General features: G+C 34.6%; 1 protein-coding gene and 2 long non-coding RNA genes across 3 annotated transcripts; 1 reads left to right on the plus strand and 2 right to left on the minus strand.

Annotated features, from left to right (window-relative positions):
* Nucleotides 1–1110: 1110 nt before the first annotated feature.
* LOC137239828 (uncharacterized) lies at nt 1111–19888 on the minus strand. The gene is made up of 4 exons (XR_010949496.1): nt 19729–19888; nt 1616–1683; nt 1319–1542; nt 1111–1253 (listed from the first exon to the last, which is right to left on the minus strand). It is a non-coding gene; the product is annotated as an uncharacterized lncRNA (long non-coding RNA).
* LOC137239817 (uncharacterized) lies at nt 12005–13039 on the plus strand. Its single transcript, XR_010949494.1, has 3 exons — nt 12005–12476; nt 12537–12869; nt 12936–13039. It is a non-coding gene; the product is annotated as an uncharacterized lncRNA (long non-coding RNA).
* On the minus strand, nt 15329–17050 carry LOC137238714 (uncharacterized). The gene is made up of 3 exons (XM_067763802.1): nt 16567–17050; nt 15760–15948; nt 15329–15688 (listed from the first exon to the last, which is right to left on the minus strand). Exons 1-3 carry the CDS (start codon nt 16777–16779, stop codon nt 15329–15331), a joined length of 762 nt encoding a protein of 253 aa, XP_067619903.1. The 5' UTR covers nt 16780–17050.
* Nucleotides 19889–24479: the final 4591 nt, after the last annotated feature.

Below are 24479 nucleotides of genomic sequence, written 5' to 3' on the forward strand. Positions count from 1 at the left end.
TGTTTACTGAACTAGTCTGTGATATAGCACGTAGTAGTAACCCGAAATAATTTAAGTGCACGATGTACACGTAGCTACTTTCGAAATTTTAAGGGCATCGCTAAGGCAACCAGATTAGGTAAAATGATGAAGCCCGACTTTGGGGCATGGGTAGAAGCCACACGTTGGGTTAGGAAAATAGGCTACAGGCTGTGTTTATAATTTTTTTACGCACACGTTCCAAGTTGCAGGCAACCTCGATGGATGCGAGCCTGTAACGACAGCCTGTTGTAGTGAATGCAACATAAATTGATCAGAGCCCTAGGAAACACATCAAACCAAAGCAACCCATCGTCGAACATATAAAGCAACATCAAACAGTCAAACCAGTTGCCAATGCCTAGTACACAACCATGTCAAACCCCACTTCGTGTGTGAATGTATGTATGCATGGAAAGTAGTTTCCCTTGTGAAAGCGTTAATGTCTATATAGATAGCTTGTAGGTGTCGGTTCCCAGTAGAAAAGGGGATCATACTATGAGCGATTATGGATCGCTAAATAGGGAGCGTGGGAGTGCTCCCGCACTGTCCAAGACGTCAAACAAAACATGCCCCCTTTTAACATTGCATGTCTTAGGAGGGCGAGCGCTCTGTAAACGGTTGAGAAACGTGGAACTAGAGCGCTCTCTAAATGATCCATATATACAAAAAAGGAGTGCTCTCCAAATGATAATAAGAAAACAAAATCAGAGCGCTCTCCAAATGATAATAAGAAAACAAAATCAGATCGCTCTCCAAATGATCAAAAAAAATAAAAAAGGAGTGCTCCCCATAGCATCAAAATGTACAAAACTAGAGCGAGACAAAAAAATAGTTCCCTAAAAATAATAAAAAAGGAAATTGAGTCTTTTTTTTATTTACTGTAAGTTTTCAATTAGTAAATGTTTAATTTGCAGCTTTCAATTTATAAGTTTTCCGGTAAAATTTCAGTTTTGCTTCTCTAAAGGCATCATTAACTTTATCCTCAAACTCCGAATAGTTTTAATACTTGTCTTTGACGGCTTCTGCAATGCAAAATAAAAGTCATAAGAAGAAATTCAAATATACTCAAAAAACTTACCAAATAAATGATAGCTAAATATCTTGTAGTCCCGAACTGCGATTTTACTTTGGCCCCCCGTCCAATTCACGCTTACAATAAAGCGTTCGTCGAAAATTTCCCACAAGATTTCTTTAAAATTTCGGTTTGCAAATTTTGATTTAAAAAATTTTATCTGGAATAAATAAAAAAATATGCATTAAAATGGAGATTGAACATAATGATCAAAATAATTCTTACCACAGCTTCTTCCTCAGTTTTGGCAATATTATTCGCCTGTTGCATTTCCGCTACTGAATTTATTGGCAAAACATCAAGAGAAAACCTCGGGGGGCTCAACTTTTTTAAAATTTCCTCCAATATAACATTATTTTTGCATAGAAGTGCAGTATTTTTTTTTATTTCGGACGCCATGTCATCTAGACGATTTTCAATCCGTGAAATGCGGTCAATGCTATCGGAACCTACAAAAAACAAATAATAAGGGTAAAAACATTATATAATTGTAAAAGACATTGTAAGAATGTGTATATTCACCATCGATGGCATATGGGGCGTTAACATCAAAGACGCGGCTGGACATTGCGAAGGCAAAGCTGCTACTGCTATAAGAAAAAAATGATAATCGAAAGTGGTAAAAACATGGATGGAAACGATATCTAACATTGGTGAAGAATTGGAATAAAAACCTTAAAACAACCTTCTGGTATAGCAAAAAGCTTACAAGCAATATCGTTTATTTCTAAAATTGCCTCCTCATTAGATAGCTTACTGCCTTTTGAAATTCCCAAAGCGATTTCTGAATCTACAGGATATTTAAAATATGGTGTTATGTCTGTGAAAATGTGGCCAACAACATACTCAAGCTTGTTTTTAATTATAAAACTAGATATTTGCATGGGCTTTTTACCCTTGGTGAGACAAAAATTGTTAGGACTTTTCCCGGACAAGAAAAATTCACCATATTGGCGTTTCAAACAAACCTTTTTCAAAGAATTCAATTTTGTATTTCTAGCGCAAATAAGATTTGTGACGGTTTCTTGCAATCTTTTTTCAAAACTTGTAAAAAAATTTCAAACTTATACAACGAGAATGAATCAACATTTCCAAATTGTTCAACGCATTTCGATAGGTGTAGCAAGTTATGGACATTATAACTTACCCTATCGCCGCCATATAACTTTCCGAAATCTTCTACGTACGCTTCAAACAATTGCTGAACAGAATTCAAGTTATTTTGGCAACTAGATGGACATGAAACGAAACGATAAGCGGAGACTAAAAGTAAAAAGTGTTCATATAGAACCGGATAAATCAGCCCTTTGAAAATTACAATACCTGTATACAAAGCCAGCTGCCGAAACTCAATGGCTTTCCAGCGGGGAACCTCCTCAAAAACCCTACCCCTGCGAGCGAATTCTTTGGGCATGAACTTATTTATTGCTAAAATTCTTCTATTAAGTTTATCTTTTCGAGACAATGTAAGTTTAGTTTTGGTATGGATATTTTTCATAATCAAAAGCACACTTTTCTTTACTACACCCAAATCTAAGAGATGCATAACATCTAAAGGAAATTGAGTCATCATTTTTACGCCACATTTTTCGAGAGGATGCACATCAGTTTGAAAGTTTTTGAGATGGTATGGTTTATTTTTGCGATCTAAAAAGTCTTCATCTGTTCTGATGGGAAATAATTTGGTGCTATAGGTAAGTCTTTGGTTTATCTTAAAAGCTTTTTGTTCACATTTGGAGCAACCATCACAAGAGGTATGACCAACAGTACCCGTTAAAAATGACCTTGCGGGAGTATCACACACGAAAAGTCTAATTTCTGGTTTAAAGAACTTATCTCCTATTAAAAAACCTTCTTTTTTAAGCTCGATGAATTCCTCCATGAATTTCTCCAGAAAAACCGATACACTAGGTGGCTTTGAAGGACCAATCAAAAAGGGTGAAGACATTTTATCGTTAGATAAACAACCCAAAATTGGCCACAGAGTTTTAGAGGAACTCTTGAAAAGAGGTAAACCATCCGTAAACAAATCAATTAAAATTTCTTTTTCACAAACACTTCGGTTAAGCCTACTTAGAGATTTTGCTAAGCCGACATGCAGATATTCTCCTGGCGACATGGCACAAATTTCCACTTCGGAGGGCTGAAATGGTTTTAGCAAGGTTGCTTTGCATGAAGGCATATCGGAATTTCTTTTTTTTAAATCTTCAACAAATCATCTGTAGCTGATCTAGATATACGATGTTTAATCGCCCAAACAGCTAAATCAGAATGTAAACCAGGTTCTATGTCTTTAAAACCCGATTCAGATTCATTATAGACACAATCTTCACCACTATCACTTCTTTCTATTTCATTTATTTCAAATTCTATATTATTTCCACTACTGTTAGTATCAGGTTTTTGTTTTTTAACAGTTTCTTCCCTTAAGTTTTCTAGTTTTCTTTTAACTAAGCGTCTTATACGTCTCTTATAAACAAATTTTGTGGTCATTGTAAGTTCTTATTTTTATATTTGACTCGTTTACCTTTTTAGAAACGTTTAAATTAGACCACGTAACACTTTCACTGACTATTTAAGAATGACAAATTCTTTTATTTTGAGAAAACAACAGTTATTTTAAATACAGTTATTTTCGATGGATGTATTATGTTTGACGCAAATATCCCACTTTGCTCCAAAAAAAACAGAAAGGGAACACATATAACGGTTAAAAAAACAATGATCGCATTCTGCTCCCAGAAAAATGATAGGAGATCACACGCTAATGTGCTGCTCTATAGCTGATCCCCTGTTGCTTAGAAAGATCGCTTTTATCCTGTTAATCAAGAGAGCGCTCGAGATATTTTCTACTGGGTTTTAATGACTGTGTAGGCATGTATGTATCTGTGAATAACATTTAGTGGCAAGAATGTATGGGTAATTCCTTCGAGTGCTGAGTGAAAAACGGGAGAGGTAAACCTGCCGTTCCACTTTGGCGATGGCTGCGCTTAATAGCCGAAATAAAATATAAATTAATGATCAAAGTGTCCAAGACCGAAAAGGACGTCTTACCGGCTAAACGTTCGTGGGAAAAAAATATATTAAAGTGCAAAGTATAAAAATTTGTAGGATGTGCCCGAATTTTTTTACCGCAAATTTACGGAACCGGTACACTCAAAACGGACCTGCATCAAACTTTAAGGTAAGTGAAAAATACAGTTTGTTTAAATAAAATTATAAAGCTAAATAAAATATAAAACTTTAAAAAACATAAAATTTAATTACATTTAAAATGTGATAAAATATAAAATTTAATTATACCTAAAATTTAATAAAATCATAAAGTTAAATAAAATCTAAAAATTAATTAAACCTAAATTTTATATATATCCTAAAATTGAATAAAATCTAAAAGTTTATAAAATCTATAAATTAACCTAAAATTAAATAAAACCCAAAACCAAAGAAAACATTAAACAAATAAAACCTTAAATAAATCAAGCGTTATAAAAATACTACTATCTTATAAAATAAATTAAACCAAAATAAATTTAAGAAAAAAGAAATAGTATTGTCCATTTTCTAAATAAATTAAATTTATAACTACTGTCATACCATAAATTAAATAAATAAATAAATTAATTAAATAAATAGCGGGTTCGAATCGAGCTCAAGGCCTAACAATAATTTTTTATTATTATTATTGTTATGATAAATTTTTTCTTAATTGAAAAAATTTTTTTTTTAAATTAGAATAGAAGAAAGAAAAAATTTTAGACAACGGCCAAAGCTCGTTGTATAGATCCATTTCGGGAACTGCCAAATTCCTTCATCGGCAACGTTTAGGCGCCGCTGCTATAACCATTCAGCCACCACAGCGGTTTTTTGTTTGTCTTCATTAATCCTACTTCTATTCTGGTTCGTGCCAATTGATATTCACACCACTGCGACATCTGTTGCAGAATAGCTGTGAAAATTGGACTTGTTTGTTGGCAATGCTGCCATAGTGTCAAATTTTATTGACACTTTTTATCCCCGTGCTCTGGGATGTATTAACAATTTTTGTTGTTATATCGGCCTACTGATTTTAAGATCGCGGGTTCGAATCGAGCTCAAGGCCTAACAATAATTTTTTATTATTATTATTGTTATGATAAATTTTTTCTTAATTGAAAAAATTTTTTTTTAAATTAGAATAGAAGAAAGAAAAAATTTTAGACAACTGCCAAAGCTCGTTGTATAGATCCATTTCGGGAACTGCTAAATTCCTTCATCGGCAACGTTTAGGCGCCGCTGCTATAACCATTCAGCCACCACAGCGGTTTTTTGTTTGTCTTCATTAATCCTACTTCTATTCTGGTTCGTGCCAATTGATATTCACACCACTGCGACATCTGTTGCAGAATAGCTGTGAAAATTGGACTTGTTTGTTGGCAATGCTGCCATAGTGTCAAATTTTATTGACACTTTTTATCCCCGTGCTCTGGGATGTATTAACAATTTTTGTTGTTATATCGGCCTACTGATTTTAAGATCGCGGGTTCGAATCGAGCTCAAGGCCTAACAATAATTTTTTATTATTATTATTGTTATGATACATTTTTTCTTAATTGAAAAAATTTTTTTTTTAAATTAGAATAGAAGAAAGAAAAAATTTTAGACAACTGCCAAAGCTCGTTGTATAGATCCATTTCGGGAACTGCTAAATTCCTTCATCGGCAACGTTTAGGCGCCGCTGCTATAACCATTCAGCCACCACAGCGGTTTTTTGTTTGTCTTCATTAATCCTACTTCTATTCTGGTTCGTGCCAATTGATATTCACACCACTGCGACATCTGTTGCAGAATAGCTGTGAAAATTGGACTTGTTTGTTGGCAATGCTGCCATAGTGTCAAATTTTATTGACACTTTTTATCCCCGTGCTCTGGGATGTATTAACAATTTTTGTTGTTATATCGGCCTACTGATTTTAAGATCGCGGGTTCGAATCGAGCTAAGGCCTAACAATAATTTTTTATTATTATTATTGTTATGATAAATTTTTTCTTAATTGAAAAAATTTTTTTTTTAAATTAGAATAGAAGAAAGAAAAAATTTTAGACAACTGCCAAAGCTCGTTGTATAGATCCATTTCGGGAACTGCTAAATTCCTTCATCGGCAACGTTTAGGCGCCGCTGCTATAACCATTCAGCCACCACAGCGGTTTTTTGTTTGTCTTCATTAATCCTACTTCTATTCTGGTTCGTGCCAATTGATATTCACACCACTGCGACATCTGTTGCAGAATAGCTGTGAAAATTGGACTTGTTTGTTGGCAATGCTGCCATAGTGTCAAATTTTATTGACACTTTTTATCCCCGTGCTCTGGGATGTATTAACAATTTTTGTTGTTATATCGGCCTACTGATTTTAAGATCGCGGGTTCGAATCGAGCTCAAGGCCTAACAATAATTTTTTATTATTATTATTGTTATGATAAATTTTTTCTTAATTGAAAAATTTTTTTTTTTAAATTAGAATAGAAGAAAGAAAAAATTTTTGACAACTGCCAAAGCTCGTTGTATAGATCCATTTCGGGAACTGCTAAATTCCTTCATCGGCAACGTTTAGGCGCCGCTGCTATAACCATTCAGCCACCACAGCGGTTTTTTGTTTGTCTTCATTAATCCTACTTCTATTCTGGTTCGTGCCAATTGATATTCACACCACTGCGACATCTGTTGCAGAATAGCTGTGAAAATTGGACTTGTTTGTTGGCAATGCTGCCATAGTGTCAAATTTTATTGACACTTTTTATCCCCGTGCTCTGGGATGTATTAACAATTTTTGTTGTTATATCGGCCTACTGATTTTAAGATCGCGGGTTCGAATCGAGCTCAAGGCCTAACAATAATTTTTTATTATTATTATTGTTATGATAAATTTTTTCTTAATTATCATAACAATAATAATAATAAAAAATTATTGTTAGGCCTTGAGCTCGATTCGAACCCGCGATCTTAAAATCAGTAGGCCGATATAACAACAAAAATTGTTAATACATCCCAGAGCACGGGGATAAAAAGTGTCAATAAAATTTGACACTATGGCAGCATTGCCAACAAACAAGTCCAATTTTCACAGCTATTCTGCAACAGATGTCGCAGTGGTGTGAATATCAATTGGCACGAACCAGAATAGAAGTAGGATTAATGAAGACAAACAAAAAACCGCTGTGGTGGCTGAATGGTTATAGCAGCGGCGCCTAAACGTTGCCGATGAAGGAATTTAGCAGTTCCCGAAATGGATCTATACAACGAGCTTTGGCAGTTGTCTAAAATTTTTTCTTTCTTCTATTCTAATTTAAAAAAAAAATTTTTTCAATTAAGAAAAAATTTATCATAACAATAATAATAATAAAAAATTATTGTTAGGCCTTGAGCTCGATTCGAACCCGCGATCTTAAAATCAGTAGGCCGATATAACAACAAAAATTGTTAATACATCCCAGAGCACGGGGATAAAAAGTGTCAATAAAATTTGACACTATGGCAGCATTGCCAACAAACAAGTCCAATTTTCACAGCTATTCTGCAACAGATGTCGCAGTGGTGTGAATATCAATTGGCACGAACCAGAATAGAAGTAGGATTAATGAAGACAAACAAAAAACCGCTGTGGTGGCTGAATGGTTATAGCAGCGGCGCCTAAACGTTGCCGATGAAGGAATTTAGCAGTTCCCGAAATGGATCTATACAACGAGCTTTGGCAGTTGTCTAAAATTTTTTCTTTCTTCTATTCTAATTTAAAAAAATTAAATTTTTTCAATTAAGAAAAAATTTATCATAACAATAATAATAATAAAAAATTATTGTTAGGCCTTGAGCTCGATTCGAACCCGCGATCTTAAAATCAGTAGGCCGATATAACAACAAAAATTGTTAATACATCCCAGAGCACGGGGATAAAAAGTGTCAATAAAATTTGACACTATGGCAGCATTGCCAACAAACAAGTCCAATTTTCACAGCTATTCTGCAACAGATGTCGCAGTGGTGTGAATATCAATTGGCACGAACCAGAATAGAAGTAGGATTAATGAAGACAAACAAAAAACCGCTGTGGTGGCTGAATGGTTATAGCAGCGGCGCCTAAACGTTGCCGATGAAGGAATTTAGCAGTTCCCGAAATGGATCTATACAACGAGCTTTGGCAGTTGTCTAAAATTTTTTCTTTCTTCTATTCTAATTTAAAAAAAAAATTTTTTCAATTAAGAAAAAATTTATCATAACAATAATAATAATAAAAAATTATTGTTAGGCCTTGAGCTCGATTCGAACCCGCGATCTTAAAATCAGTAGGCCGATATAACAACAAAAATTGTTAATTAAATAAATAAAAATATGAAATAATTAATGCAAATAAATAATAGCCACATATACATACGTACACATAATAAAATACAAATAAATAGAATTAATAAATACAAATAAATATAATTCTTAGTAAGGTTTTTTTCTATTGCTATCACAGGTCCCCAGCCGGCGGGGTTATCCCTGGACCGCATCCACCCAAGAAGTTTGATGTTAATATAATTGCGTCAAAGCCGACGGCAATTCCGCATAGAGGAAACATCGTAGATATTAAACAAAACAAAAAAACCTAGCGCAATGCTATTTTGAGCAGTCGGATGGAAAAGCAACCACCAATAAGCCAAAGAAGGCAAGACACAAAGGCAGCGAAAACCACAACATCCACAGAGAGGACGGAGAGACTGGCAGCGCTTTGCTTTTTTTAATAACTTCTATATATTGTATTTATATGTGTATAATTTTTGTTATATGCGCCAGCGAATTTATTGTATTTTTGTGGGGTGTAATTCCACGTTTGGGGCCTGATTTTATTTTTGCACTAAACTTTCGGTGAATTTTGAATTTAGATTTCTGCTTGTTAGTTGCACCAACTTCTAGGCCTTGTAGCTTACCACAGCTCAAAGCAAAAAAAAAAAAAATAACCGTTGAGGAACAAACCAACAAAATAATTAAAAGTAGCTTTTAAATCGCAGTTTATATAAATACTAGCAGACCCGTCAGACGTTGTTCTGCCCTAAATTTGGTCTATCTTCATACATTTTAATAAGCTTTTTCCGTCTAGCCCTGCCCTCCCCCCTCTCCACTTTTTCTTAATCCTTTTATTCTCCCCTCCCTCCGTCTTTTTCGCTTCATCTATCTCTATCTTCATCTCACTCTATCTCTTTGTCAGTCCCCTCTCCTCTTTCTTCTTCTCTGAAATTTTTCCCATTCTTCTTCATCCCTTATTGCCAGTCCTAGAGGGTGCTATGTATTTTGTTCCAGTCCCACTCCGAGTCTCAGTCCTTGTCCTAGTCCTAATCCCAGTCCCAGCCCGTCTCTGGTCTACTTCCCGGGAAAAAAGGATCGTAAATACTAATATAGGCAAATTTATATACCACATTTCAGGCAAATCGAATAGGACGTATGTGAATAGGTATGCGGGTATTATTAATTCATGTCTTTATTTCGGCTTCGCATGCATATTTATCAGTTTTGCCAGGTTGATGCGAATAAATCGAATATCACAATGAAAATTTCTTTAAAGCTCTCAGCAACAGCTTTCATTTGATATCCATATTACAGACACATTCTAGGGGTATCCGGGTCCAGGTTTTGGCCTATATCTCGAGACACTAGTCACCCAGGGGTATAAAGATTACTCTGTACTAAAGCACACATCAACAGCTTCAATTTGATACCCATAATGTAAAACACATCCTAGTGTTACCCTGGTCCACGTTTTGGCCTATATTTAGAGACCATAGTCACCAATAGGTATGAAAACTTCCCTGTACTAAAGCTCTCATTAACAGCTTTCATTGGTTATCCATATTATATAAACACATTCTAGGAGCACCCGCGTCCACGTTTTGGCCTATATCTCGAGACCCTAGTCACCCAGGGGTATAAAGATTACTCTGTACTAAAGCACACATCAACAGCTTCAATTTGATACCCATAATGTAAAAACACATCCTAGTGTTAGCCTGATCCACGTTTTGGCCTATATCTCGAGACCCTAGTCACCCACGGGTACTAAAAATACCCCGTATCAAAGTACTCATAAACAGCTTCCATTTGATACCCATATTGGACAAACATATCCCAGGATTACCCAAGTCCACGTTTTGATCTCAAGACAATTTGATACCCATAATATAAAACACATCCTAGTGTTACCCTGGTCCACGTTTTGGCCTATATTTCGAGACCATAGTCACCAATAGGTGTGAAAACTTCCCTGTACTAAAGCTCTCATTAACAGCTTTCATTGGTTATCCATATTGTATAAACACATTCTAGGAGCACCCGCGTCCATGTTTTGGCCTATATCTCGAGACCCTAGTCACCCAGGGGTATAAAGATTACTCTGTACTAAAGCACACATCAACAGCTTCAATTTGATACCCATAATGTAAAAACACATCCTAGTGTTAGCCTGATCCACGTTTTGGCCTATATCTCGAGACCCTAGTCACCCACGGGTACGAAAAATACCCCGTATCAAAGTACTCATAAACAGCTTCCATTTGATACCCATATTGGACAAACATATCCCAGGATTACCCAAGTCCACGTTTTGATCTCAAGACACTAGCCAGAACGGGATAAAAAGTATCCTATGTCTGTCTCCTGGTTCTAAGCTACCCCTCCACTAATTTTCAGCCAAATCTGTTCTTCCGTTCTTGAGTTATAGTGTAACCAACACCACTTTCTTTTATATATATACATCACATTAGAAACTTCAAAAATAACAGCATTTATCCACTATTTAATGGATGTTATTATATATATAAACCTTCCTCTTCAATCACTCTATCTACTAAAAAAAAGCGCATCAAAATCCGTTGCGTAGTTTTAAAGGTTTGAGCTTTCAAACGGACATAGGGACATAAAATGCGACTCTGTTTTATACTACGTAGTGATAGTGATACATGCAAAAATAACAAAAAATAAAACTTTTGTTTAAGAATTTTAAGGAAATGTTCAATATTTTTAACGAAAGAGTATTTTTCGAGAGATGTATGCATTCTTAACCATTTATTATTATTTGGATATGTACATACATATGTATGTCAAGCTGATATGAAAACACATACATACATACCTATAAACCTACGCCCGAAGTTAAATAACGCAGCGAATGCTATATATGTACGTATGTATGTGTCGCATCAAGCCTCACTCAAAAGCAGTTAGCGCGGACAGTTCACAGCGAACAAATACACATACGCATTTTTTGATAAAAATGTTACTTTTGTTTAAACAATTTGGCTGATATAAGATAGGAATCAAGAATTGTTTTGATGCAGATCGAAGGTAAATATTTCAAAGTTTTACTGAAAAGTAGAATTTTTTAAATCCATCCTTCCGTTTATGAGTTATAGTTGTGTAAACAAAAATTTTATGATTTTTTACTACATTTTGGCAACTTGCCACGCCCCTAAAATATATACCTTCAAATTATATTAACTGTACCATCTCACGTCGCTAAGCTTTCAAACGCAAAAAACCGTTTTAAAATCGGAGCATTCTGTGTGAAGTTATGTGCATACATGGCATTTAGCTACTTTATTTTATAAGATTTATAGATACATGTATACATATCTATACATATATATATATGCATTTTGTAAAACACTTTTTTAAGCCAGAAGGCTCATTCCATTGGGCAAATATTTATAATTTGTTACTACGATCTACTTCACTACTATTTACTTAGTTAATCACTTACAATTATTATTTAAATGGTTCCGGAACTAAGTTAAATACATGTTTTTTTTGGACCCCGTATTAACTGGGCTACGGCGTTTCAGCACATGACCGCGTGACTAAAAGCGGAAACTCATCCTCTCTATAATACATCTGTACTGCGATTCACTAACTTCTATAACGATTTTCAGTATTGATATAATATCATAACGATAATTTTAACGAGTTTGCTATTCAGTAACTTATCTTTATTTATAACTCGATATAGAACAATCAGCTGTTTCCTATAACGATTTGACAAGAGACTTATATCGTCGGTTTTGTTTTTCACGCTATAGGTGGTTAAGATAATTTATTAACAAAATTTATTAATATTTTGGTGTTTTCGTGTTTCAAACAATAAAAATAATGGCATTTGAGTTTGTAGCGAATAATTTAACGCAAAATGTAACAGCGTCGAGTGCATCAAGAATAGATAGGCGCTTGCTCAGGGATATCGATGATCCTTTTGAGCTTGAGCATGCAGAATTCAAAAAACTGTACCGCGTATCTCCGGATATTGTGATGGGACTTGCTGATCGGCTACACGAAAATCTAAGAGGACAGAGGATCTCAGCAATATCGGAAGAGAAACAGGTAGAGCTACTAAAATCATTGAAAATTTGCAGTGTCCTTACTTACTAGATATCTTTGAAGGTTTTGTGTGCCTTACGTTTTTATGCCACTGGATGTTTTCAACGGCCTGTAGGAGAACAGTGGGGAATTTCGATGAGCCAGTCTTCCATCAGCCGATGTATCCATAGGGTGACTGATGCAATAAATGAGAAAGTGCTTTTCGACGAAATCAAGTTTCCTATGACGCAGGAAGAACGACAAGCTGCCAAAGAGGTATTTTCGTCAGCACCTGCGCCCTTCGTTGGAGGAACGATAGGAGCGATTGACTGTACGCACGTTTCCATTTTAGCTCCAAAAGTTCATGAGGAAGCGTACGTTAATCATCATGGATATCATTCCATAAATGTGCAAATGGTAGGTTAACTAATTTAACTACTTAATAATAAAGTGCATTGCTACATGATTTTTACATTTTTGTAGATATGTGACCCAAATTTAAAAATTTTAAATGTGAATGCCAAGTTTCCGGGAGCACGTCATGACGCATATATTTGGAGTAGTTGTGCAGCTCGGCGAGCAATGCAAAGAGCCCATGAAAATGGGAATCGTCATATGTTTTTAATAGGTAATATCTATTGATTGTTCTTATCATTTTTCATAATTTGAAATATGCAACTTTCAGGTGATTCTGGGTACCCATTAGAGCCGTGGCTTATGACACCACTACCGAACCAGCCTGAGGGTACTCCCAAGTTTCGATATAACGAGGCTTTATGCAAAGCTCGAAATCCCATCGAGAGACTCTTTGGTGTTTTGAAAGGAACTTGGAGATGTCTTTCACGGAAAGAGTTCTTTTGTATGAACCGGGCTTCGCCGGGAAAATTGTAAATGCTTGCTCAACATTACACAATATTCGTTTGCGTGAGCAGAGCTTTGAGATTGATGACATCGACCCAATTTTGGTGGAACATGCTGTGACCAACTCAGAAGAAACCTTTAACTCGATATCTTCAGCTGGAAAACGGGTCCACGAGAGACTCATAGCAAATGTTTTCTCCTGAACAATACTTATATTTTTTTTTTTAATTTTTGAAATTTTCACCAAGTTTTGCTGAAGCTAAATTATGTTCGATTTTTTAAAAGTTTTGCGTTCGAAACTTTGTATAAAAAAATTCACGAGGTCCGCTGGAAAAAATTCCCAAATATCAGAAAGCCATTCAAGTGGATTAAGTTAAGACATTATTGTATAAAAAATTAATAAGCCACAAAACTGCATACTCAGAAAAATTCTAAAAACTCTCAGCAAAAAATGGTAAGTTTTCATTCACATTGTTAGTGTTACATCGTGATATATACTTGAAAAAAGAATATCGAAAAGAGTTTCAGAAAAACTTGGTGAAACTCCAAAAACCCTGTGACGAAGACTGATGTCCATGAGTATTTGCCCAAAATTAATTTTTCTCCTCTAACACAAGTTTATATTCTATATTTTTTATTAATTCCTGGACGTTTTTTATTTGTATAAAACCTTAAAAATTAAGTCATAAAAACGAGAAAACATAAGATAAAAATTCAGTACAATACATATCACATGTTTTTTTTTTATTATCACATGTTTATATTATTAAATATACACGCTAAATCAAAAAAAGATCCAAAAAACAAAAAAATCCAATTATAATATATATTTTTTTTCTTTCAAAATACATAAAATATCGATAGACACATTAAAAAGCCAAAAATGAAACAAAAACTTCATAACGCGATGTGCAATGATTTTTTGTTAGCCTTATGATAGGTATTAGAAACCGCGTTTAAAATGTATGGTTTATTCGAGTTGATATAGCTGATTGCAGATGGCGCCACATCAAATTCTAGGGCTAACCGCTTCCCTTGAACACCTTTGTCAAGCTTTTGCAATATATGAACTTTGGTTTCCAAGGACAAAGTATTTTTCTTACATTTATTTGGCATTTCAGCGAAATACCTTTGCTTTTAAACAAACAATGCCAAAACACGTGTACGCGCATTTCACACAAAAACTAACAAAAACTGTAAAAAAAATACGCGAAAATTCGTGTAATGTATTGAAAAAGTTGATTCTAATTCTGGACATTTTAATTACTAAAGGTTCTAATTTTTGAGCGACTACTGTATAGTACCTATAACATAGAGTTACGGTCAATAAAATATAATCAAAATTCTAAGTGATATTTTTGCAAGTAGGAACCACATTAATAAAAATTTAAAAGTTAACACGAAGCTCTAGAAAATTTATCGAACTTCAAAAAAATGTCATCAACATTTTTAACTTTTTATTCAGAATTGTTAGAAAATGTAGTTTTGTAGCTCATTCAATTTTAGGTAAGGAAGTGCAAGTTTCATGACCGTAAACATTTCCGTTGATTTTTTAGAAACTTTTTTGCTAAGGGTGTTGCAAATTTTTTCCCCTGAAAAGTACATTTTGTACATCTGTTATATGGAAGAAAATACGCAACACCCGTTTACGGTCATGAAACTTGCACTTCCTTACCTAAAATTGAATGAACTACAAAACTACATTTTCTAACAATTCTGAATAAAAAGTTGAAAATGTTGATGAAATTTTTTTGAAGTTCTATTAATTTTCTAGAGCGAGTTAAAAAAAATCAAGACTAAGCTAAATACTAAAATACTAGTTTATAGCCTATCAGACAGCCGGTTAAACGCATCCGACCACTTTCCAATTTCTTTAGCAATTGCAAACAATGCCTCGTTCTGCTTCGCTTGCATTTCAATTAGCTTGGCCTCATTTTCCAATCGTTTGGTCTCATTTTCTGCCAGTATCTGTTGATATAGGGAGAAAAATGAAAAAAGTTTAATAAATAAATTTTTTATAATGAATTATTGTTTCTTATCCTGTGTGTTTGAGCCTGCACTTCAGCGATTTCTAAAAATCGCCGCGTTTTGTCGGCTTCTGCGTCAGCACGCTTACTTTTTAAGCCCCTACGTTGTGTTTGTGCGGGGGTAGCAGAAAATGCCCTAGACCCTCTCGAGTGATGAGCGGACGGTGTTGTAGCCATCCCACATTCAACAGCCTTCTCGTCATCATCAGCTTCTTGCTCCTTATTTTTCCTTTTTGAACCCCTGCGCAGTGTTTGGTCAGGGGTAGCGGACGGTGTTGCAGCAACTACACATTCTACAGTCGGAGCCACCGCCTCCTCGTCATCGTCCTCGAAAATCAAACACAGCTCCTAATTATAATAAAAACAAACAAAATAATTCGGACACATATATGGAAATAAGTGTAAAACTATAACTTCACCTCTTCTTCTTCCATTGTATCCGGGCAATCGTGTGAGCCTTCAACATATTTTTCCCCAATTAAATTTAACACACGCATCTCCATTTCATTCGGCGCCGGGAGGGTAATTGGCCGATTGCCTGTTTGGGCTCTTTGCACATTTCGGTCCCGAACGCGGTTGCTCGTGCGGCCTTTTAAATCGCGCCACACCTACTTCCAAAGAAATAAAACACGAAATATAGACACATTTATGAATAAACATAAATATCTCCGGAAAAATCAAAGTTAAAAGTGAATTCTGATAACACGATAAGTCTAGGACAAACATCGGCTACAAATATTTCCTGACAGAAGTAAAATTTTTATTTTCCACCTTCGGATTATTAATACCGTGATCAAAACGTGTCTTTTGATAAAAAAAAAAACGTGTCTTTTGATATCTCTCGATATTTTTGGACGTTTTTAAGCAGTCTACCACAGTCCTAGACTTACCGGAATCACTAAATTCTTCGTTTGAATTTTCACACAATATTAACTTTTCACCGCAACACATTTATGTATGTTTTTGGGATTAGCGTACAAGTTAAATGTACATATACTATCCACACATATTTGTACATAAGAACCAAACACTAATATGCAAACAAATGGCCGAACGTAACTTTGTCAGCGCTTTCCGCTATTCACAATATTTAGTGGAATCCCGTTCTCACCATGCTATGATTATTCATAAATTGTCTCACAATTTGCGATTCCATTTATGTATCACAAGCACTGGCTCCTCATGACGGTTTGTATGTTGCTATTTTTTACTAAAGAAGTACTTACCGTTTGCCATTGTTCTGTAGTTTTTGTAGCTCCTCCAATAGCGTTGAGCTTTTCTGTCAACTCTCTCCATTTTCTCAAGTACTCAATCCTTCCATGTTGACGCTGGAATTTTCCTGTTGCCAGTCCGTCGTTCTCAGTGAGAAGGTCAACTAGTGCCCGTAACTGCTCCTGTGATGTACGGTTTCGCTTAGCAGCAGCACTTGTGGACGCCATTATAAAATTCTAAAATAAAGAACAATAAATGTTTAAAATAAGGTTGTAATAACGTAATAATTAAAAATACTTTCCTTTAATATTACTTTTCTTTTATACACTGAACAAAGAAATTTGATTTCAGTTCCTATTATGGTGAATTCCACTTATAAAAAATCAATTATTAAACTGAAGAATCAAATTAGCGCGAACAAATAGTTTTTCTTTATTCCTCTTTGTGATTTTCGCATATTTTGACATTTCGAACGGCTGATGTGAGCAGAGATGCCACACTTTAACATTTTGAATATATACGAAAAGTCAGCTGTTTGGACTCGTTATATATAAGTTACTGAATCGCACATTCGTTACAGCAAACCAAAAATTTGGCCGATATACATAACGACTTCCATAACGATATAAGTTAGTGAATCGCACTAATGGTTAAGCATTGGAAGGCAGATATCTTTACTATCTGTCCTTATCCATCGTTAGGTAAATACATAGGTGTTTTATTGTAACTTTTCAGCACGGCTCTCCGAGATGCGGCGCCTCATCGAGGGATAAAGCGGTAAGTGCAAGACAATAATACACCACGTTTACCTATTTAGTACACGCTTTTTTTTTTGCGTGCTTATGTGTATTCGTTTGCTTTGGTTTGCTATTTTTTTGCAACTGCTTGGGAAAGGGAGAGGAATCAGGTTGGATTGGGAGAAGCCTACAGCAGCGGCCGTGGTTATAGAACCAGTAAATGAACGGGTGATAAGAGTAGCGAATATTAATATTCCTTTATATAATTCTTTTTACACATTTTTTTGCGGTCATTTTTATATTTCTATATTGAAATTTAATGTTAACGTAGCAGTTTTTCTTTGAATTAAAGCACATTTTACAAAAAGATTTTTTTGATAACAATTGATGTAAATTAGAAAACACCTTTGAGCTATTTTAAGCATAAACTTGAAATTTGGGTTGAATTTTTCCTTACACAACTTTTAGAGGTGTATGCACTTAGACGTAAGACGCATACATTTTTTTTTTGATTTTTTTATTCACTAACTGGAATAAACATAAGTACGTTTATAACGTTTAAGAAAAAAAATCGAGTTGGATTATTCCTATTCTTCGGTATTTTCTTTGTGTTAATGGGTTGAAATACCACTATGAGTAGATAGGATTCCCTTTTTGTTTGGTGTAGGCGTTGCGCAGGTGCGGAAGAGGGGGCGTGGGTATGTCGACTGACATGGACCAATGTGAGGGTAACTAGGGACTTCTTAGACTTTTGACGGACGGACTAGTGTCAGGCTAAGGGGGCTTCGCTCGGGATAAGGGGTCATAGCGAAGCCCAAGGCTACATTCTATATGTAGAAGAGGGAGGGCAGACTCCACCTGACCTGGACGGGCCTTCTCTTTCCCTTCCCTTCTCTATCTCTCACCCTATCTCTATATGAACACACAGGCATGAATATCTCAATTTTTGTTCACGGGTACTGTAGGCGAGGGCGGTGGAAATATGCTTTTCATGACCTTGTTGTGTACATTGGACCTGATTTGGTGTATTGGTAATATTGTTGTTATTGTACTTCTTGCTGTTATTGAATTGTTGTTTCTGGCCGTTTCTTGCACTTAATTTGTGTTTCATGGATACATATATTTGTAGAACTTTTATCGGCAGGCTATGCTTACAACGCAGGAGATTACAGCCCTCGCAGCAATGCTTGACGTTATTTGACTTCATGTAGTCCAACTCAGATGGGTTTATTTTGGCGCACAACGCATGAAAGAAGGCGCCGCAATCAGTACACGCGACTTTAGCTCCATCAGCGCGATCAACTTTGTCCTTATAAACTTCACAAATCATTGTTATCGTTTTTGTTTTACTTATTAGATATATATATAACAATTTAGTTTTAATTAGCGCTGACCCACCCCGCAACACAAAGCAAACGTCAGACCTGATTGAGTGTTTTTGCATTTTTTTTCATAATGTCAAGCTTTAATGCTTCATTTAATTTTCGTTCAACCTTCTCCTGCATAGCAGTGGGTACTCGCAAAGGTTGTTGTATGAGTTTTACTGAAAGATCCAGTAATAGGAGGGTTATTTTACTGCCCAATTTTGGGGAAAGGATTAACAGTTTCAATACTACTTATTTACGTTAGTTTTAAAACTTTCAATTGCTGTCTCATGACCTAAAAGAAACTGTGTCGCATTTTCATTTTGACGATTTGTTGCGATTATTTCGCCTAAAATCGTTATCGGTGCTACGAAAACAAACAAGACTTTTAGGAGCTGACTCGCGTGTGTTGGTACATTGTGATCAACCGTCAAATCCTTGTTCAATCGAATTAAACAAAACGATAGCCTTCGGCTACAAAAATTTATCTGATTCGAAGAAATGCGCGAGAGGCCGACAATTTATGGTGCATTTTTCTGTAGAAAAAGTCAGACGTCATGCAAACAGACGGGCACATAAACACAAACACGACATGCCACCCTTTACCATCACTCCCACAGAGGTTGAAGCAGTCATCTACATTGTTCGAGGGAGCAGGAGACCTTGGGCTCGTCCAACGAAATAAATGAAAAATCAAAAATGTGGTATTACTTTCACGTTATAATATTATTTATTTAATTAATTAAATATGCAAAATTATTTAATTAATTACAATATAGTATTGTAATGTGTTGGTGTGTATATGTATATATATATATGAATATATTAATATGAATTAAATTTTAGTGTTACTTGGATGATCGCAAAAGAAGTGAAAGAGCCTTATTTTGCATAAAATCCTCTAACTCGCGAAACGGTAAGATCGAACGATTATTGTAGTTAAGGTTAACAGAATGCATACTGCTGCCGATGTAAGATAACTACGGTTATCTTCTGCTACCCAAGAATTAGGTGGAGATTCATGCCGTACCCGGCCATGCACTCACAAATGTGATGGAAAAATAAGTGGGGTTACCTTCTACTCTTTAGGTTAGCGCTGCGGGCGCCGGCTTCTTTTTAGATGGTTAGAACTGATTTTTTCTCGGCGGTCTTCCTCGCCAGATCCACATTTCAATAAAAATACTTTAATTAAACACTGCTTTCAATATTTACTTTATTTAAAAATTTATCCTCACTCACAGACGTCTGCAGTATTTGGTTGGCAAAATTATAATGATGGCGGTGAAACATGAAAATGCCGATGTCACTCTTGGCACTCGTCATTTTCATGTTTTACCCCACATATATCGTATTCTCTCTTACATGCTATATTTCAATGCTCATGTCATATTGTGTTGTGTTGTGTTCATTTTATTTGTAACATTCACAATTGAATATCATTGTGAGTAACAATGTTGAGATGTTGCCAGATGATTATTAAAAAGTTAATTTGGGGGATTTTATCCTTACATCACCCTTTTTGGGGAAAAGAAGAATTGACAAAGTGATCAATTTTGTCACATTCTTCTTTTGCCATAACATATAAAAATTGTTGCGAACAAACGAATATATTTATATTAGGGAGTACCTCCCCTTTTTAATTCGTTGGTTCGGAACCATTTTTATTAATAATTGAAAAAAAGATTTTATACATCGCATAGTAAAATTTTAGTTACATTTTATAGTTCATTGTAACTTAAATGAAAGGTATATATTTTCATTTAGACGAAATATGTTGAATGTTTCGGTTTTTTGTAAATATTTGTGTTTTACATATTCAGTTTAAAGTTTTATATTTTGTATTACATATTAGATTTTTAATTTATGTGTTACATACAATTTTATAAGAAAGTTTTTTTTTTGAGTATACAAATTCGTATTTTCTCTTTTTGCTTTTTGGTTTAACAGTTTTTAAGCCTTCATGGCTGCTTAAGTGCTAGTAAGTAAATTTTGGATTTGCTTTTTAATCAAATTTAAAGTTTAGTGAGAGTATTAAAGTAATGTTAATTTACTTTACTTAGGCGGTTTTTATGTACCACTTTTTCTTTGTTTTTGACTTCATCGAAAATAGTTACATTGGGTTCGTTAATTTTGGTTATTATTTTGTTGTTTACGGCCTTTGAATTATAACTTTTTAAATATAAACGAGCTCTAGGCCAAATATTTGTATATTCTTAATAAAACACAATACGTGAATTTTTGATATACAATTATATTATTTAATTTGTCGATATTTCGACTTCAGTCTGAAGTCATCATCAGGACTAGGTACGAAAAGAACAAACATACATATTAAAATCATAAAAATACACATTTGCACAAGTACAGAACTTACATTTTTGAATGCAATATGTCGACTAGTGTAACAAAAATATAAGTTTACGAACAGTGCAAAGCAAATAACAATAAAATGTAAATAACACACAGCCGTTATCATAAACAAAAAATGAACATAAGCAGAAAGTTATCTAAATGAGTAGTGAGCGCCGCTCAAGTGATATCAGCTGCAGCCTGCAGGTGAACTCTTTGGTAAACAGTGGGAGATGCTCTTATCTATTATTGTTGTTGTTGTTGATCAGCTGCCTAAAGGCAGAGGCAATACCAATTGTATCAGATTTGAAGTTCATCCGTTTGTCGCTGGGTGTATTTATTATGTGCAGCATCTCTAATATGTAGCGTTTGTTGTAATTCCTCTCTTGCTGTAGAATTTCTACATTTTCTAAATTGGGAGAGTGTCCAGTTTCTCTGCAATGCTGTGTTAGCGCCGTTTTGCCATCATTAGGGTTGTTGCGATTTTTAATATTCGTTTTATGCCCGGAAATCCTCGTTTTTAATTTCGATTTAGTAGTCCCCACATATACTTTGTCGCATACGTGGGACCCGTCACCATTACATAGAATTTTATATATCAAGTCCGATTTCTCATATTTATCTATTCTACTCTTGGTATTACTGAAAATTTGTCGCAACGTATTATTGTAGGTAAAGGCTAAATTATATTTCTCTTTGTCATAAATATTTGAATATTTTATTCTGTTAGACAGGCCTGACACATATGTAGTCGATTTATATATTTTATTATTTTCGGCATTTTTCCTCGCAGTGGGTTTCTTATAATAATCTCTTATAAAGTTTTTTATTATGCGTGTAGGAAATTCATTATTTTCTAGAACATTTATTATTATTTTAATGTTTTCTTTATGATAAACTTCATCGCTGATCGAGAGAACTCTGTTGATAAAATTTCTGGCTGTATTGACTATTGTAGATTTGTCATGTTTAGAATTAAAGTTAATTAATCTCCTGACGCGGTAGGTTTTTTATACCAATCAAAACATAATTGGTTATTCTTTTTTATAATAAGAGTATCGAGAAACGGTAGTTTTCCGTCCTTCTCCACCTCAATTGTAAATTTAATACTCCTGTTGTATCCATTTAGAATATTTAGCAATTCTTCCACCGTATCAGTTTTCACAATTGCGAAAAGGTCATCGACGTATTTGGTAAGCAAACGTGGCTTATAAGGGGAGTCATCTTCAAATTTCTCCAGTAATTCTTCCATTACAATGTCTGCTATGACGGGGGATGCTGGGGAACCCATGGGCATACCGCAGCGTTGCTCATCATTTTGGTTATTGTAAACGGACCTTGATAAATATTTTCGTGTTTATGGTGTGGTTCTTTTTGTAAAAGTACTTTATCTCCGATTTTTACAATTAAAGGTCGTGCCGTTTTATCGTACAAATTTTTATTTTGTAATTTATTTTTATTAATTAGATTTTGTGCCATTATGTGCGTTTTCTGCATCCTAAACTTAACTTCTTTGGCATAGTTTTCGACATTATAGATCGGGTCAATTTTTTCTTTTGTTAATTCATTAGGCAAAGTTGCCTTTTTTCCAAAAACTAACTCGTAAGGCGAAAATTGATTGTCGAAAACTGTGCTACTCGTAGTGTTGTGTAGGAAGGTAAAATATTTTAGATAAACATCCCAATCAGAAAAAGTGTCTTTTAGATATGCACGTAAGTATTCATTAAAAACTCTATGATTACGTTCAATCGTACAGTTTCATGATGGTATGCAGTTGAAAAATTATGTTGGATATTTAAAAGTTTAGTTAATTCTTCAAATAATTCGTTTTTAAATTCAGTACCTAAATCTGATTTTATGGCATTCATTGTGCCTTATGTTAAAATGAATCCTTCAAAAATAGCTAAAGCGATTGTTTTTGCCGATTTGTCTGGTACAGCGACTGTTACCAGATATTTAGTCATGTCGCAAATCATGGTAAGTGCGAACTTGTTACCATATTTGGACTCAGGTAGGGGTCCTATTGTGTCAATTACTAGTATATCAAACTCCTTGTAAGTTGGTGTTAAAATAAGCTTTTCTTTTGTTTTAGGTTTAACCTTGTTTAAAAGACAATCCTTACAATTTTTGATATATTTCGATATATCACGAGTCATGTTCTTCCAATAAAATTTTGTTCGCAATTTTGCGTAAAGTCTTTTCATTCCGCAAAGTCCACCGGAAATGGGATCATTATGGTAAATTTTCATAAGTTTTAATTTTGTATCTTCGTCTGTTACTGTCTCCACTGGATCTGTCAGTATAATTTCTAAGGATTTTAAAATTTTATTTCCAATATTTTTGAAACTCGTAATAGTATAATGTTCGAACATAATATCCTTTTTAGGCCATTCAATCTGCTTAATTTTGCGTTTGCCGGCTTCTGATTCAAGCCTCGAAAGTAATTTCTCTAAAGTCATTATTTCGTTAACAAGCTCAAAACTAAGTAACTCGAGTTTCTTATGTTTAATATGCGCAAAGATTCTTAAATTTGTTGTTTTATTATTTTTGTCGTACGTAATTGCAGACCTTATTCGTGGGACTTTTTTTGAAAAATTAAATGAAAATTTGTCGTAGACATGTAAAGTAAGTTGTTTCTCGTCAGTTTTGTCTGTTTTTCTATGTAAAATTTTGTCGATTGCCTTTTTCGTCATGGCTCTTGTCTGTACTGCCAAAATTTGTTTATTAGCTTCTTTAATCTCATCGACTGTTATACGCGATAGTGCATCAGCACAAACGTTTGATTTACCTTTTATATATACAATAGTAAAATTATATTCAGACAGTTTTAGTCTTATTCTTGAAAGTTTTGAAGATGGGTCTTTCATATTGAATAAGTATACTAGAGGTCTATGGTCTGATTTTACAATGAAATGGGTACCATACACATATGGTCGAAATTGCTTGATTGCAAAGTAAATACCTAAAAGCTCTAATTCTATAATTGGTTTTTTCTGTTCAGCTTTATTAAATGCTTTAGAAGCGAAACAAATTGGTAAATCACTACCTTGTTGTTCTTGACTCAAAATAGCGCCACATCCAGTTGTGGAAGCATCAACTGTAATAATGGATTGTTTAGTAAAATCTGGATATTGAAGTAATTTTGGTGAAAGTAACGCTGCTTTCAAAGATAAAAATGCTCTTTCGCACTCAACATCCCATACAAATTCGACTCTTTTTCTGCTTAATCGATTTAGGGGCGCTGCCAGAGACGCAAAATTAGGTATAAACCGTCTGTAATAGTTTGCAAACGCGACAAATCGTCGTACCGCGTCTTTGTCAGTCGGTTTTGTATATTTTTATATCTTAGAGTCGTCTGGCAACAAACCTTTGGCTGAGCATTTATGACCTAAAAATGTAACTTCTGGTCGTAAAAAGTTGCATTTATTTGGGTTAAGTTTGAGATTAAAAGATCTACAAGTATCGAAGACTTTTGAA

This window comes from Eurosta solidaginis, chromosome 1 (assembly GCF_040869045.1).
Source record: "Eurosta solidaginis isolate ZX-2024a chromosome 1, ASM4086904v1, whole genome shotgun sequence".
Taxonomy (NCBI): domain Eukaryota; kingdom Metazoa; phylum Arthropoda; class Insecta; order Diptera; family Tephritidae; genus Eurosta; species Eurosta solidaginis.